We start from the raw sequence: 17,363 nt of genomic DNA, 5'->3' as shown, positions 1-17,363 counted from the left end.
CAGAAGGCGAGCCTTTCAAGTCCAAACAGCCATGGCCACTAAGCAACAGTGCATACTGGCTACGTGCAGCATCATTCACTTGAAAAGCAGTGCTTCATGCGGACACAGATCTTCATAAAAGGAGAGGAGAATCAAATGCACTTTGTCCACCACTGGCAACAAGCTGCTAATGCAGCAGCAGAGGAGTCGGGGGGAGGGGGTTCTCTGCCCTGGAAGCTCAAGACACTCCACAGCGGGGCAGCATCCCCTCAGAGCCTCAGATTGCCCGGCAGGGCTAAGTGGAATCCTGCCTCATAGCCCCTCTGGCTCCTACAACTTCTAGGAAGCACCCAATCCTAAACTTCCAGGCTCTCTCTCGGCACCAGAGCCATGCCGGAATCACCACCCTTTAGACCGATACAGCCAACAGTCCTGCTGAAGGAGAGCACAGGAGACAAGCTGCAAGCAATTTCTGATTCTGACAGGACCCTGAGCTAGGTACAGATCTCACAGAAACCAGTGTCCTTCCTCCTGTAATAGCAGGGTAACAAGGTGGTCAGAATTAGAAGGTGACATTCCACCTGATCTTTTCTAGGTTCAAGCATATATTAAAATCTTTCACTCAGTTACTTCTCCTTCCCAATGAACCCTTACTGATTCTGTAAAATGTGAACAAAAGCAGCCTGGTATTTGGAAGAAAATCTAACCCAGAAAAAGCCCTCACTCTATTTCAACAGTTTCAATCATTTGAAGCAGTGCTTCTCAAACTAATGTGTATATGAACACCTGTGATCTTATGAACTGCAGGTTCTGATTCAGCGGGTCTGGGGTAAGACCTGAGATACTGTATATTTAACAAGAGTCAGCTTGATGCTGCTGCTGCTGCTGCTGCTGCTGCTGCTGCTGCTACAACATTTTAAGTAGCAAGACTCTAAAAGATCTCTTTCGTTATTATTATCCAACTGAGACTGACCAGACTGTTTAAGGAACTGTCTCATATTGTAGAAAGCGCGCGCACACACACACACACACACACCCCTTGACACCAGAAAATCCATTAAGTTAAAAGAAAAAAAAAACATTTATTAGATATTCCAATGCAATATTTAGGGAAGGACATAAAGCATTTTTAAAATAACAACATTCACTTTTTCCCCTTTTCCTTTTAAGAGACTATCAGGCTGACCAGACCCCAACATCTAGAGTAACTACCTACATGGATTTTATGAAAATGGTTTCCTTTGGGAATTCAAGGCCCAACTCACTCATACATAGAAGAACAGCCCCTTCTTTGAGAACTCAAATTACTTCCAAGCAAAACATCTGTTTGGTGGGCATGACCACTGCCCACAGGGCTGCCAACACTGAGAAGTAAAGGTCAGCTTGCTAAATGACAAGATACAGGAGCAGAGGAAGTAAGACATGGATGCTATGTTATTATGATGGAGAAGGACAAGACCATGATCTTAATACCAGAGTGAGAAAAGTTCATTGACATGGTTTCAGATCCCACATTGCAAATGATCTTAAAAAAAAAAAAAAACAAGGAACTATCATTTGTCAAGTTTTGGCATATTATCAAATAGCCACATAATTACCTTAAAAAAGGCTATTAAAATACAGATTATCAGTTGGAAAAGGAAGGACTATCAGCCAGGTTTTCTTCATATGGTTCAACCAAATAAATTCACAGCATCAGAATGAATGCAGAAGCAATTATGAGAAACTAGTTAAGTCAGACATTAAATATAAAACAATGTCACTCTTCTATTTTTTAAACTGGAAAAGTTATCTTGCATTTAAAAAACATTGTTTACATTACATATAATTGGTTTACTTTTAAATTAACTAATACTTTTTTAAAAAATGTGCTGTTTTGATTTTTTGACCCTAGAATAGCAATAAATATAACCAACAAAAACAAAAGCTCTTTGGTTTCTTTAGTAACTCTTTAAACAGCTTTACTGAGATAAAATTCATATTCCTCAGTATTTAAGAAAGCAAAGGAGATGCTTCAGGGGAAAGTGTTTAAGAACCTCTGATCTAGACTATATATAGAACAAATCTTAAAGGTCTCTCTGAAATAGATTGGAGACAGTATGTTTCTGATCGGGAATATTTTAATTTTATTCTAAGGTTAACTGCTGAATTTGAAATCTTGAGGTCAAATGGGTAGGGGCAGCCTTATCTGCAGTCTTCTTTTCAGTTATCTGTGAGGAAACTTATTTGTGCTATGAATTTTCCTTGGTAACTTTGCGTCCTTCTCTTTGTAGGCTATTGAAATGTGTAACTTTAAAGGAAGGCTGAGAACAGGGACCTGAAGGGGGAAAAAAGTGTATAATGTGAAATCAAGTATAATTTACTCTTATCACTCAAAAAAACTAAAATGTAAATATGAGGATTTCCTATAAATATGTCATTGATTAGCAAAGCTGCAGCTCTGCACTGCTATTTTCCCCCCTAACTTAGGCCTCCACTTGTCCATTCATGTAAAATTAGGTCTGCATATCAGACACCCTATGCCTCACCCAATTAAATGCCTTCCAAAAAGGCTCACCGTCACTGTCTGCAGGCTCTCCTCTGCCAGAGGACCAGTCAGGTGGCTGCTAACAAATTAAAGGGCTGACATGAGACAATATTAAGAGTTTTATTGCTTAAATTTCAGACTCTGGTCACTTTTGTATGTGTGATATGAAGTAAAGGCAATGAAGACCAGTAAGTGATGGTGTCTTCCAAACAAGACCTCCATGCTAGTAACCCACGCTCAGAACTTCTGACCAGGAAGATTAAGGTGCATATGGAGACGGAAGGACAAGTCGCCAGGGTCTACAAGGCAAATTCTCAAGACTGAGGATCCAAAACAGAACAAGAAAAAAACCAGATGCTGAAACTGACACAAACTTGTATTGTCCACAAGCCCCACAGCAAATTTAAGTTCTTCTAAAAAAGCTTTATTGTTCTGATTGACTTTACAAATTGTTAAATTTTGAACTTTTAAGAAAAATACTAATAAAATACCATTTTAATGTCTTATGCCTTGGGGTTCCATATAAAATCTGGGGGAAAAGCTTCCCCCTCTTCTTTCACTACTCAAAGCTGGTAAAATGTTTTTTAGATTGTCTATTTTCTTAACAGACCTCAAAATTCTCAAACTGCTAGCTTTTACATCAAAAGGTTAGAAACCACTTGAGCTCTGTTATATACAAAGTGAAAGAGTAAAAGGTACCAAACTTTAAAAATGTAGCAGGAAAACAGCATGATCAAGGTGAGCCACTAGATGAGCCACTGTCTTCAGGATCTGCAAGGTACTGATCGAGGTTCCAGAAAAGAACCTCTCTCATCTCTAAAGGATCAAGGCCATTTTATTTTTGTTCTGTCAGTGAAAAACACACAATCTCCAGGAAGCTCTCAGTTCATAATTTGTATCAGAATTATTGTAAAATGAATATATTCTTTAATTCTGATTTTTAAAGAATGGAACAAGGTCCTCCATATGGACTGAAGAGAGTAGGAGAGCGCTAGGGAGACAAAAATTCTCCTGGTCTAACGAAGGAACATTTCACAGGGTCAAGCATCACAATCTTGGCTTAACTGGTAATAACCTTTGGATAGAATTATGTGCATTATATATAGTTTTCAAAGTACTTGTCAAATCATAGGTAAACATAACCATATCCAAGGGATTCCTTATCTAATCATAGGACAAAGCTATTATTTGGCTCAAAGGTAATGTTCCTTTCATCTATAATAAAATTGTCACTCACTACTAGAAAGATCACTCTGTGTGTCTCCCATACTTGTAATCAAAATTATTAAAAGTTAAAATTCAGGGGGGTGGGTATAGCTCAGTGGTAGAGCACATGCTTAGAATGCACGAGGTCCTGGGTTCAATCCCCAGCACCTCCATCCAAATAAATAAATAAATAAATGTTTCCTATGTATTTAAAAAAAAAAAAAAGAAAGAAAAGAAGTTAAAATTCAGAACAGTACATTTAAGACAGTCCTATATTTTTTTAAGTCTGAAGTTGCATGCCTGATACTATATGACTTTAAGAGTGAAACTCTTGTGGTGGGAGGGTATAGTTCAAGTGGTAGAATGCATGCTTATGAAGGTCCTGGGTTCAATCCCTGGTACCTCCTCCAAATATAAATAAATAAATCCAATTACCTCCCCCTCATAAAAGAGGGGGGAAAAAAGAGTCAAACTCTTTACTTCAGTTATCCATACCGTTCCTCACCTCCTTTGTTGAAAGAGACTGTAATTTTGTGCCCTGATCCTTATTCTAGACATTGACAAAGGATTAAAAGCTAAAACTGAACAAGTTCAAACAAGCACCTCAAGATAACTATCAACTGTCTGCCTGTTAACATTTTATGACTTAACCCTAAAGAAAAAGGAGATTATGTATTCTATCAAAATCTGTATCAGAAAAGTAAGGCACTGTTTTAAAATCTGATTTACCATTCTTTATCACAACAGTTAATGCTTTCTGAGTGACTGCTTTATGCCCTGCTTTGTTCTATGTGCTTGTGCCAAAACGTTATTTTCCAAAGATGGCCACACGCATATACACAGCTTCCTACATCCTCTTCTCACAACGTGGCATCAAGAGGTGCGAGGTTTATACCGCCTCCCCTGGAATCTAAGCAGGCCTGAGACCCTCGCAGAAGTGATACTGCCAGACTTCCAAGGCCAGGTCACCAAAAGGCAAAACATCTTCTGTCTGGCTTTCTCCTGGGACACATAGCTTGGGAGCCCTGAACTACCCACTACTCTGTAAAGAAATCTGGCTCCCTTGAAGTCATCATGCTGAAAAGATCCCGTCAAGAAAGTACACAGAGCTAGAGAGAGATGCTGGGAGCCCCAGGTGTTCTGGCCCCCGGCTGTCGGAGTCCTCTCAGCCCAGGTACCACACACCTGACAGATTCCTGAGTGAGCAAGCTTTCTGGTGACTGCAGTCGGCAGACTTCATGCTGCTCCAAGCTGACACCAAGTGTAGCAGGAGTCTAGCCATCAGTGCCAAGCCCTGCTCAGATTGCACATTCATAAGCAAAGTCATGTGTTAAAAACTACTAGATGTTGGAGTTGGTTGTCAGCCATAGTTACTGGAACAATGCTTGACAAGCATTAACTCATGTAATGCTTACAACAACCAAATGAACTAACTACTCGTTAATTACTAACACCCAAGTATTAGTATCATCATCTCACAGATAAGAGACTGAGCAGATAAGTGAGACTGAGACACAAAAATTACGTGACTTGCCCAAAGTCACACAGGTATATAACACTAGTGCCAAATCATGTGTCACATTTATACAAAGGAAAAATTTGAGTAAATTTCTGATTCAAGAGATACTGAAATGTCACCTATGTTGTACACCAAGATAACCTGACGCTCAGTGTTGGCTGTTTCTTTGCTTATGTACATCTATAGTACACACGTGCATGCGTGCGCACACACACACACATTTAGCATCTACATGGAATCTGACTCATTTGGACAGATGGTTTTAGTAATAAGATGAACTCTTAAATTTGATTCCTACTAGTCAATTAGCTTCATTAAAAAAATTAATTCAAGGTCAGTCATGGAAAGCAACACTATGCTCAGGTAGAACTTGTCCCAAATTTAGAACTCGGGCCACTGACACAGATATAAGCCTACTAATGTGTACATAAAATCCAACTCTAAAATATTCAGTCATTTTAGTTTTTATTTATCAAAAGCAAAGAGTAAGTTATGAAACTGGTCTTAAGCAGGATTAAGGAATGTAGACCATATCTGATTTCCGTAAGGTCGCCTGGTTTTGCCTGTCAAACTGCTGTGCTGATGCAGGCTCGCAGATCTTTCAACTCAGAAACAATTAGGAGAAAAAAAGTACAAATATATGCCTAGTATATTACACGTGTCATGTAAGCTCAAGTCAAGCTTCCCTACGGCCTTTCCTACTCACCTAAGGTGGAAGAAATTCTGCTTCCTTACGATCTGGTTGATCTGTACTATGAATCACCTATAAACCTCTCATTCAGAGTAAAACCCTAAACCTAGCTAGTGCCTTGCACACAGTAAATGCTCACATAGCTTTTTGTGACAAATTTAAGTAGGGTTCTTAAGGCAAATAAAATATATAGCTATGTCACCCTGAGATAATCATAAAAATTAACTGGAGGCACACTAAAAATCATTAGCCAAAACCAAGATATTATTACTATTATTACTGTAATTACAAGCTATTATCACTGTAATTTAAAAAGCTAAAATGGATTTTTCTAATCAAGAAAAAGACTACTCTCTATTCCCACAATTATTTCTCTGAATAAAGACAAAAGATTTTACCCCAAGACCCAGCAGTATTCACTAAATTGGCCAAAAGGGACTTTATGCAACACTGATGAAATAGTCTACAGAAAACAAGGTTACCTTCTTCTACCACCACTATGCACATTATTTTAAAGTTGTTTCTCATCTCTAGTCTATTGCCCTTTAAGATTACTCCACCCACATTTTTTATCCAGCTTAAGAGATCAGCAATTATCTTCAAAAAGACTGTAATACTAGAAACATCCTACTTCAGGAAAATTACACTGTAAGGAATTATCTTTTACTGTCTCAAAAAGATTTCAGAAAAATGTCTATACGCAAAGATGGTATGCAAAAAAACCTGCTATGAAAAACAATACCCATTCTATACAGAAGCAATCACATATTTATTTGCCTTTTTTTTAAAGTTAGTGTTAAATCATAAAAATGATTCTACCAGATGACAAGCATACACATATCTGACAAGAATGACTCCAATAGCGTGCGACACCTCGGAAGACACATGCAGGTGCCCGTCAACAGGAATTAAACCACTAAAAAGTCCACAGCTGATTCATCCACCCTTGGCATTTTAACAAGGATTTATAAAAAGTAATGACAAAAATTTCATAATTTAGGAATGAATTATTAAGCGCATTTACTAGGAAATACTAATACCCTTCTAAAACCTGTTTTCTCTAATCAACAACACTTCGTCTTCATAGAAACTCAAAATATAAATGAAAACCAGAAAGCAAGTCAAGGACTTTGAAAAGTGTTAAATTTAAAGAAATAAAATGTCAGAAAGACTGGTCCTAGTCTTAAGAGGACTTTAGGTTACAAAGTCTAACTATATATAATTACAAATGAGAATAAGGCCCAGAAATGTAAATGAACTCAAGCACATGTTACTCTTCACAAAAGAGACAGGAAGAAAATTAAAAGGGCCACCAACTTATACTATCTTAATTAAACTTCCCTAGTCGAAGTTGTTACAACTGTCAGCTCGAGCCAGGACTGCCTGCATTCTCAAGGAGCCTTGTGGCTTTGGGCAAGATATAATCTGTGTGCTTCCTCCTTGGTTATGAGGATGCAATGAACTTCATAAAATCCTTTTAGTAAGTTCAAGAGTTTCAGATTCTTAAGCAAACTAGACAATAGTGCTTGTCTTCTAAAATAGGACATAAATTTATTTTTTTCTTGGGAAACATAAGTTGGGGGGATTCTGCTTTTTTAAATTATTCAAATAGTCAATTTTCTTCAAATACTGTTTCCACATACGCAGCCAAAAAGAACGGGGGAGAAGGTACAAAGCATAGAACGGCTCTCCTCTGAGTTTCATGCGGTCACTCTAGTGACAGTGAGAAAGGACTACGACCAGGGGCATCCACATTTGGTTAAATTCAACCAGTTACCAAGTTACTCAATACAGCGAGCGTAACAAGCAAGTGCAGGATAGGTAACTGCTGAAAAGTATAGAAATAGGACCTGATTTTAATCTTAAAAATGTTACAGCCTAGAGAATACAAACACAAATGGGTATTTCAATATAACAGCATATGAATTAGAAATATGGTGATTTCTGAACCCAGAAGAATCTATCTAAAGTATCTTTGAGATCTTGGATATAGCAAAGCCACACCTGCAACATCCTGGCTTTGTCTAAAGGACAGAACATATATATTCTATACATGTACAGAACATACAGAGAGTAAGTTCTTATTCGCAGGGAGCGCACATTCTAGCAAGAGATGAACAGTAAATAATCACTGTGACTGTGGTAAGGGCAATGAAGAACCTAAGTGCTAGCTAGTGTCTAACCAAGAATCAGAGACAGTCTGCCTGAGAAAATGTTCAAGGTAAGACCTGAACGTGACCAGGCGTCATAAAGACAGAAGTTGGGGAGAGGCAGAAGAATGTGATTTATAATCTTGTGTGTGTGTGTGTGTGTGTGTGCGCGCGCGCGCGAGCGCGCGTGTGTGTCTGTGTCCTGACTCGCATTTAGAGTAGAGTACTTGCCAAACCCACAGCAGAATTATCACATTTGAGCTTCAAATTACTTTATATTGTTTGGTCCAAAGCCCTCACTTTAAAGAAAAAGAATCAATCTGAAGTTCAGAGAAATGAAATGATTTGCCAAATTTCCTGCAGGCAGTCTCTAGTAAAGCCAGTACTACAATACTGATTACTCAGTCTCACCAGAGTAACCTTTCTACACTTCTACACATGAGAAATGGGAGGATAAATGACATTATGAATTAGTTACAGCCCCAGGCCCTTTACATATTCCACCCCACTTAATCATAACACTAAGATATTTCTCCTATTTTAAAGGTAAGGAGACAACTTCCGAGAAGTTAAATTATAACACCATGTCTTTCTGACTTAAACGTTCATGCTTTCACTACCCAATGTTCTTTTAGTTATTTTAGTGATAGATGTGTCTCGAAAAAATATGGTAAGCTATTGTTCCAATTAAATCCTTAAGAAAAAAAACTTTTCACTCAGAAATAGTAACAATATTTTTCTTACAGATCACCCAGGAAATTAGCTCTTCTTTCCTTTGATTCGGGTTCCCAAGCATGACTCTCCCCCAACTTCTGCACTAGCTCAAGTCTCCTCACTTCACACCTGTACTCTTCCTACTAGCTCCTAACTGGTCTCCCAGCTCCCAGCTTTCCTTCTCTACCTTTGTCACATGTGATTAATTTTCCTGTAACACAGTTTCATCATTCAAAGTATATTCAAAAATACCTAAAATAAGTGTCGAGCACTGTGCCAGGTGCTGCAGAGAGCAACGATCAAGACAGATGTGGTTCCTATCTGCAGGGAGCGCACATCCTAGGGAAAGAGGTGAACAGTACATATCACTCAGATTGTGCTAAGGGCAATGGAGAACCCAAGTGCTAGCAATGTGTCTAACAAAGAATTAGGGACAGTCTAGAGGAAAAGTCCAAGGAAAGACCCGAACAGGATAAAGACAGAAGTTAGGGAGAGGCAAAGAATGTGATTCACAAATCTACAGAAAGATGGGCACATCTGTGTGGGCGTGAAAGATCACACTTGAGCCATCACATTCATTTTTATTTCCCAGTTCCAGTGTGGTTCCTCAAATCTAGGCAGGAACTTTCCCAAATATGTTAGGCTCTTTCCTTCTTGTTTCATTTAGGCTTTCTAGAAATTACTCTTCATCACTCAACGAACCCTAAAATCCAGTCCCCCTCTCCCATCAAAACTTCAGTCATCGACTACAACACTCTATAGTTATAACTTTAAAGTACTGTGTCACAAACAATTTACAGAAAACTAGAAAATAATGGAATAATCTTTTTAGTCGTTTCTTTAAAAATTAAATATCTGGGGAGACACCATCACATTTCTTTCTTATCACTAAACAGGGTACAATACTAACCATCAGTAAGTGATCAAAAAATGATTTTTTAAACATCCAAACATCCACCTGCTCTCAAATCCATGCCCAAAATTGTCTATTTAGTTCCAAGGTCAATACAAGTATTATTTTTACAAATGCAAACTATTGGTCATAAAAATGAACTCAACATGTGGTTACGTAACTGCAAATCCATTAGCATTACTAGAAAACATACTCCAAAACCTTCTGTCAGTAGCATTACTTACATATTAAAAACTGTTAAAAATAAAAGATATGATGAGGCCTTTTAGGTCAACCATATATGTTACAGAAAATGATTAAAATGTAGATTTTGTAATGAAATAGTCTAGTACAGCATATCCTTGTGCAAATTTCTGCAGCACTCATTTACAGATATTTGCCACACACTCAACAGCTGGTACAGTACTTTTTGGCATTTCAGATCTTAAAGTGCTTCAACAGTAGATCATGACTAGCTTAGCTATTACCAGATCCTGTGCGCAGCCTGTCTCTCCCCATCCATGAGGTCGGGGGCTTTATTTTTCAGTCACTGTTGTGTAACCAGCACCTAGAATAGTACTTGGCACATAACGGGGGTCCTGTGCACAACTGTGGAACAGATATCTATCACATAATAAATGCCAGGTACATTGTGCGCCAAATTCTGTACATGTAATCCCAGTAACTATCTTACAGGATAGGAACTATCACTGTCCCCCTCTTGCAGATGAGAAACCTGAAGCAGCAGTAAGAAGTGAAACAGCCTTTGTAACTGGCCCATGGTCACCCAGCTTAAGTGACAGCCAGAATTCAAATCCAAACATTCTGACTTATACTGCACTGTACTCTTAACCACTTCTCTCCCTACACTTTCTCTCCTTAATGTCAAATTTTCCATTCACCTTTGATAAAATGTTAGGCATTTTCCTACAGTAAATACTTCTAAACACTGTTTGTTTTTTTAAAAAAAGCCTCTGATGTCTATCCATTTCAGATTTTCCATACTGATGTTCACTTTTAAAATATGCTTTTTACAGAAATTTACAATGTCAGAGTTGTTCAATCATTTAAAAAGCATTTATCATGCACCTCTGGATCTCCTCTAAATTTGTAGCTCTTAACTTAGACAAACCCTTTTGAGGCTCTGAAGACAAAGTTGCTGACACCTTCTCAGAGAAATGCCCACGTGGAATTCTGCCTGCGGTCCTACAGGCCCTTCTGGAGCACACCCCCAGAGAAAAGCTAGCCTTAAACTCACTGTACCGAATACAGTGATCCAACCAGAGGCACCAAATTCCAGGTCCTCACTTTATATAGGCACCTTTATTTATATAAACTGTATTGTTTGTATATCATTTAATTCTAATAATTAATTGAGTACTCACCATAACCAAGGTACTATGTTAGATGCTACAAAAATGAGCTAAACTGTCTGTCCTCTCAAAAATACCGTTCTACAACAAAAAGGATGAAGCACTCAAATAACATGGATTCTTCAGAACACAGCTCACAGGGCTCCTTAACAGAAATTCATGTGGCCCTTAGAACACCTTCATGGTAAAACCTAATCCTGTTTAGCAGCTGAGGAACTAAAGGTCAAAGATACTACTTAAATCATGATACAGGTGGCGTTAAGAATGGAATTGTGTCTTTTGACTCTTTATTACAGGCTCTTCAGACTGCAATATTCTACATCTCTCCACCCACAGAACAGAAACAGAAATGGGAAGAAAAAATAAAGATGAAATACAAATACGGGAATTAAAAGGAAAAAGAAATTAAAGCCAAGTTTTAAACGACCAGGAAAGAATTTAACATGGCATTTTGATGGGTTTTGAAATGTCATCTCAGGCAACAAAAATCTGAAGCAACTGTTGTATGTCATAGTATGAATGAAAAGAAAAACAGGAAAACCCCACCTGCTAAATGAAGATGTATGGAGAAAATGTGAGCAGGTATCTTTAGGTCATAAATCCTTGGCTCTCTTTCTCTCTGATGACTTGCTCTGGGGGAAACTAGCTGCTGTGTCCTAACAACACAAAAAACAGCCTTCTGGAGATACTGACTTGGTGAGTAACCAAGGCCTCCTGCCAAAAGTCACATTAAGTGAGCCACCTTGGAAATGGATTTCCAGCCCCAGTCAAGCCTTCAGATGACTGCGGTGCCAGCCAGCACTTTCACTGCAATGTGAGACTGAACCAGAACCATCCAGCTAAGTCCCTCTATTCCTGACTTTCAGAAACCACGTGCTTGTTCTTTTAGGTTGCTAAAATTGGGGGAAATTTGTTAGACAGCAGTAAAAGATAATACCATAGGCAAGGTGTGAAATCTCCACCTTAGTTTAGAGTCAATGAAGTTTTGTGCTAGGTGTTATGGCAAAACTACACCATGGAGTTAAAATTTCAAAGCAATATGCAAGACGGGTGAAGCAGGAAGCATTCTGTCTTCCTATCTCCCACAATATCCAGTAAAGAGTTCTTCCCGCACATAGCAAATACCTGTGCTTGGTAACAAACTAGCTTACACACAAGACTTCCTAACTCATGCAATGAAGTGGTCTCAATGTTTCTTAAAAGACCATGTAGAATCTCTCCAGTTCAATCTGGAAAGCTGTAGTTTCACTGTTGTTTGTTTAGTTTTTAGCACAGAGCCATACCTTCCTTAACTGAAGGTTACAATATCTAATCAATGAAAACAGACCTGTGAGAGGCTCTTCCCTAAATTTAGTTAAAATTAAAAGGTAGCCAGCGTGGGGAGGGTATAGCCCAGTGGTAGAGTGCATGCTTAGCACACACCAGGTCCTGGGTTCAATTCCCAGTACCTCCATGAAAAAATAAGTAAATAAATAAACGTACTTACCCTCTTCTCCCACCAAAAAAAAAATTTTTTTAAAGGTAGCCAAAAGAGGGAGTCTGAAGAGACTATGAACAGCTGCTTCAGAGATGAAAGAGACAGTGAAAAGCAGTTCCATCATGACATATGAGCAGAACAGTACCTCAATCATACACAGCCTGGAGGGATCTTGATAACCTTAACATGCGGCCTTCTAGTATTAGCCTGATTAAAAAGTTTAGCCTCTACACTAGAAAACAGATCTTCCTGATCACACTCCCGGGAAAGTGGGCATATAACCCTGTCTTCCCAGTGTCAAACTCTGCAACCCATAAGGCTGGGAATCCAAATTTTAATCCACAAAACAGTAAGGACCTGTGGCCTCTGCTGATCATTAAGTTTCATACCAAATGCCCTTCCCTATTACCTATTCTAACACACGCACTCTTCACTTGACACCTCGATTTACCCAGAAAGGCTGATGAAAGTGGCTTTTTTCAAAAATAAGTCAAGGCTTATCACATTCTGGGTGAGAGGAAAAAAACCATAATATAAAAAGGAGACAAATAATCACAAAACAGAGGCTGTTACTATCAGTTCACTTATACAGATAAGCAGCTAAGAGTATTTTCATGTATAATCTGATTCAACAGCTAGAACTAATTTTTACACTAATATTTCAGAGAGATTTTAAATTCTAAAATTCTACTTAGAATTTAGCCTCTGAAATTAACTTAAAAGTTGGTAACTTTTTAAAAAAGTACTTTAAGCTTAGGTTCAAAGCAAAACAAAAGCTAGTTTTCAGTGGCCTCACACAGCTAAATATATTTCCCCGCAAAGAAAATTCCATTACCTTCATAACCAAAGTAAAAGTAAATTCCTATCAACTTTAAAGGTTTCTAACTTTTCCAAAATAAACACACCAATACATTTATGCTGGTTTTGAGTAACTTTCTCCTGGAAAAAAATTATCAGTGTTTTTGGTATCAAGTGTGATTTAATCATTTTATGAACTGATCAGTTTCACAACACTTCAAATACATGTTGTAAACTGACGCCGTGGATCACAAGCTTTACTATCCAAGTCTTTACAGTTAATTCTTAAAAAGAAGTACTTACAGTTAAAAATATTTAAGATATTTCAACAAGGTCTTAAGTATGTTAAATTCAAAAGTACAATCTAATTTCAAAGTGAAAGAAAACCTGAATGGGCATTCTAATAGGAACAGTGTAAATTCTGATAATAAAATCCTTGCAATAAGGAGTCAATCCTTGCCTCATGTTTTTTAAAAAGCACTTTAAAACCACGATACCCTTCCATTAGTTACAAAAATAAAGATTCCCTACCTAAATTGTTCTAAAATCAATCTAAAAAATTCACAGGTTGGTGTAATCTGCAGGACAGTTTATAAGAACTATGAATCCTTTACAAACTTAAACTAAAAAAAAAACCCTCAAAGGCAGAAAGGAGGCATTTCAAAATTAAGATTATCAAGACCACAACCAGTTTCACTAGTTTTTAATACCCGTGATAAATCCATTACTCCATAATAGTAAAATGATAAAATGATTACAGTATTTTGCAGTCTCTAATGTTTAAGCATCAAGAAAATCAAGTATGTTTAGTTATCAAGTTTTAACCTTATTTGAACCTGCAGCACCAACATCTTACTCTTTACTCTGAAATACATAAAAATTACATATTCAAGTGAACATCTAATAAAAATGAAATGAAGCCAAAACTCCACTTCCTGAAATATTACTTGACCAATAATTCACTTTCTCCTAAAAGGATGTAGTAGACAGGTTATCAACTCCAAAAAAAAAAAAAAAAAAAAAAACCAAAAACCGAAAAACCTAACACATAAAGCTTGTAGCCTGTTCTCTAAAGTGAGTTCTTCTGGCTCTTGAGAAGTGGAAACAGCAGGGGACTGGAGGACCTTTGTTCAGGTCCAGCTCCACCACTTTCATCCCATACTTACTGTTTTGAGTGAGACACTCAACTTGCTTCTTCATCTGTTAAATGTAGGTCAAAATAATACCTATCTGGCACCAGAGTTGTGAATATGAAATGATAGAGACATTTAAATCGTGCAGTGCCAGGTGGGTGGGTGGGTGTGTGTGTACCCTAGGTAAATGGCGCAACTGGGGCAGATGCTGACTGCATAAACTAACGTCAGCTTTTCAAAGGTACAATATATACTGATCCACTGGTACCAATGGAGAAATACACAGTAAAATGATAAATAACACATGCCTCATTGTGTAGTTCACACCAATTTTTCATCTTCTTGAAGACATTCTCCTTCCTGCCATGCGTACATAGTCCAGTACAATTTTTCCAAGGTTTGCACAGTCTATTTTACCACATCCAAGATATTTCCTTAACTAGACAGTAAGGTAGAATGTCATTTATTAACTGATAAAAATGAACATATCGGCTTATAAAAGTTATAAGGAATACAAAGCCTCAAATATTTTGAAAATAAAGCATCAAATTCTATCAGTTAGCAATCGGAATTTCTACAACTTTAGAATACTTGAACTTTTAAATCCAAGTCAACATCGATTGTTAAAAATTCTACTGCTCATCAAAACATTAGCAGATGGTCAAAATAACCGCTAATATACTTTTGATGCCGTATAATACGCATGACATGGTCCTCTCCTTTTAAAAAAGTACATTAAAAACCAATTAGTTAAAACATGAAGTTTTTCCAAAGATCAAAAGTAAAGATAATAAAAACTGAAACAAACTATAGCAATAATTTTTTTAACGTCCCAAAAAAGTAAATCGCATTTTTGTCAGTCTCCACGTTACTTCTAAGAAGCTTTAGAAAAATACTAATCCCTTCAGAGATCTCGCCAATACGTGACTTTAAATATTATCATCTAAAATCATGACTCACGTTGAAGTATTACTACAAAAAGACTTTAAAACGTATACCAACATGTTGCACCCTAAGATTGAATTTTGCTACGAACTCCAACTCTCTGATTCCGCAAAGTTATTCTAAAGGACATCAATTCATTATTCTTTTATACGACGATTAATACGTTTTTTAAACCCCCCAATTTGATCACCAACCAAATAGGAGAAGTTACCAAAATCACTTTGGAGACCATGTTAATGACCACACAAGAGGCATCCTGGAAGCGCTGATTAAATATAAAAGAATAGCCTTCTCTTTTTTTAAGTAGAGAAAAGTGATGGTTGGGGTCTCCTCCCTGAACAAGGAAGTTCTGTTAAATCCAGGCGAGACCAGCCATGTTGGAAAACACTTGTCAATTATAGTTCTGACAAGTATTCGCGAACACGGCTGGATGAAGCTAACCTTGTGTACCGAGATGTGTATACATCAAGGCCCTCTTCGGCTCCGCCGGAGGATCCGGGCCTACTGTGGGGATTGTTTCCGAGTGAGAGCCGTCCTTCGGTCCGTACGGAGTGCAGAGCCGAGGGGAAAGAGGGCGGGGAAAGGAGAGTTGGGGGGGAAAGGGTTTGAGACTTGGAAGCCGCTATCCGCAGCGAGAGGGGCGCGGCGGCCGGGAGAGATTTCCGAGTTGAGAGCCGGGGGGAGGGGCCGAGGACTCGGGGAGCTGGGGGATCTCAGCAAAAAGTCCCCCCCCGGCCCCCTTGAAGGGGCCCAGGAGCGCAAGAGGAGGAAGGGAAGGGGGGACGCTTCAGTGCACTGACCTGTCCTCCGAGTCCATGCGGCTCAGGGGTTCCCCATCCGACGACATCTCCAAGCTGCCTCGCCGGCCCCCGGAGGTCGCGCTGCTTCCGCCACCCCCGGTCCCGTAGCCCTCGTCGCCGCCGCTGGAGACGACGCTGCTGCTGCTGCTGCCGCCCCCGCCGCCGCCCTGGCTGCCCCGCGGTCCCTTGGGCTCCTCCAGGCCCTCCTTGCCGTCCCCATCCCCGCTGCTGCTGCTGGCGGCTCCGGGGCTCAGCGAGCGCGTCTCGTCGCTGCTGCTCCCGCCGCTGCTGCCCACCAAGCTCTCGGCGCTACTCTCCTCCTCGCCCCCGCCGCTGCTGCTGCTCTCGTCCTCCTCCTCTTCGTCCTCCTCCTCGTCCTCGTCCTCCCCGGCCTGGCTGGCGCTCTCGGGGCTCGGCTCCGACATCGTCTCCGCCTCACCGCCCCCCACTCCGCCGCCGCCTCCGCCGCCCCCACCGCCGCCGCCGCCGCCGCCGTTCAGCAGCAGCGCCGCCACCGCCTCGGCCTCCGCCTCCTCCTCCTCCTCCTCTTCCTCCTCCTCCTCCTCGGGGGGCTCAGCCCGGCCCCGCGCCGCCGGCCCGGGGCTGCCGGGGGGCAGAGGGCTCAGGCGGGAGAGCTCCTCCAGGTCGGCCATGTCGGTGATAGCGGCGGCCATGGCGGCGCCTGCTCCTCCTCCTCCTCCCCGCCGCCGCCGCCGCCTCCCTCTCTCGACTCTCGCTCCCTGGCCCCCTCCCAAACGCCCAAAACTCCGGCAACGCCGCTGCAGAGCAGGAGGAGGGCCCGCGAGCTGCGTCAGTCTGCACACGCGCTACGGAGCCCGCGCGGGGACAGGCGCGCGACTGCGCGCACTCACGCGGAGGCGGCTGCGCGCCTGCGCGGCGGCACGCGGTGGCACCTCCCCCGGCCGCGGGTTCCGCGCCCGCGCGCCCCCGCCGGGTCCCCGCCCGGACCCCGCCCGGACCCCGCCCGGAGCGCCGGGGGCTCAGAGTTTCCGCGGAGCCTTCCCACGCCTTCCGCGGCCTCGCGGCGGGCCGGGCGCTCGGAACGACATGCTAACGGCCCTCCCAGGTCTCACTATAAAGTCATTCATTCCGGGGGTGTTCGGGGAAGTGTGCCCGGGGTACAGGCGCTGAGCCGAGA

General features: G+C 40.7%; 1 protein-coding gene and 1 non-coding gene across 3 annotated transcripts in view; one reads left to right on the top strand and one right to left on the bottom strand.

Annotated features, from left to right (window-relative positions):
• Positions 1-17,092, bottom strand: part of AEBP2 (AE binding protein 2) — a 51,805-nt gene extending 34,713 nt beyond the window's left edge. The window contains exon 1 of one of the 2 annotated variants that reach the window (XM_074357774.1): positions 16,205-17,092. In XM_074357774.1, the coding sequence (XP_074213875.1) occupies positions 16,205-16,878 (674 nt within the window). In that variant the 5' untranslated portion in view covers positions 16,879-17,092. The remainder of the gene's footprint in view (positions 1-16,204) is intronic. The other variant, XM_074357773.1, reaches the window with a different exon arrangement.
• Positions 3,810-3,885, top strand: TRNAS-AGA (transfer RNA serine (anticodon AGA)). The gene has a single exon. It is a non-coding gene; the product is annotated as a tRNA-Ser (tRNA).
• Positions 17,093-17,363: the final 271 nt, after the last annotated feature.

This window comes from Camelus bactrianus, chromosome 34 (assembly GCF_048773025.1).
Source record: "Camelus bactrianus isolate YW-2024 breed Bactrian camel chromosome 34, ASM4877302v1, whole genome shotgun sequence".
In the NCBI taxonomy this organism is placed as follows: Eukaryota; Metazoa; Chordata; class Mammalia; order Artiodactyla; family Camelidae; genus Camelus; species Camelus bactrianus.
Note: the sequence above shows the minus strand (reverse complement) of the source record. Positions and strands in the feature narration are given on the sequence as shown.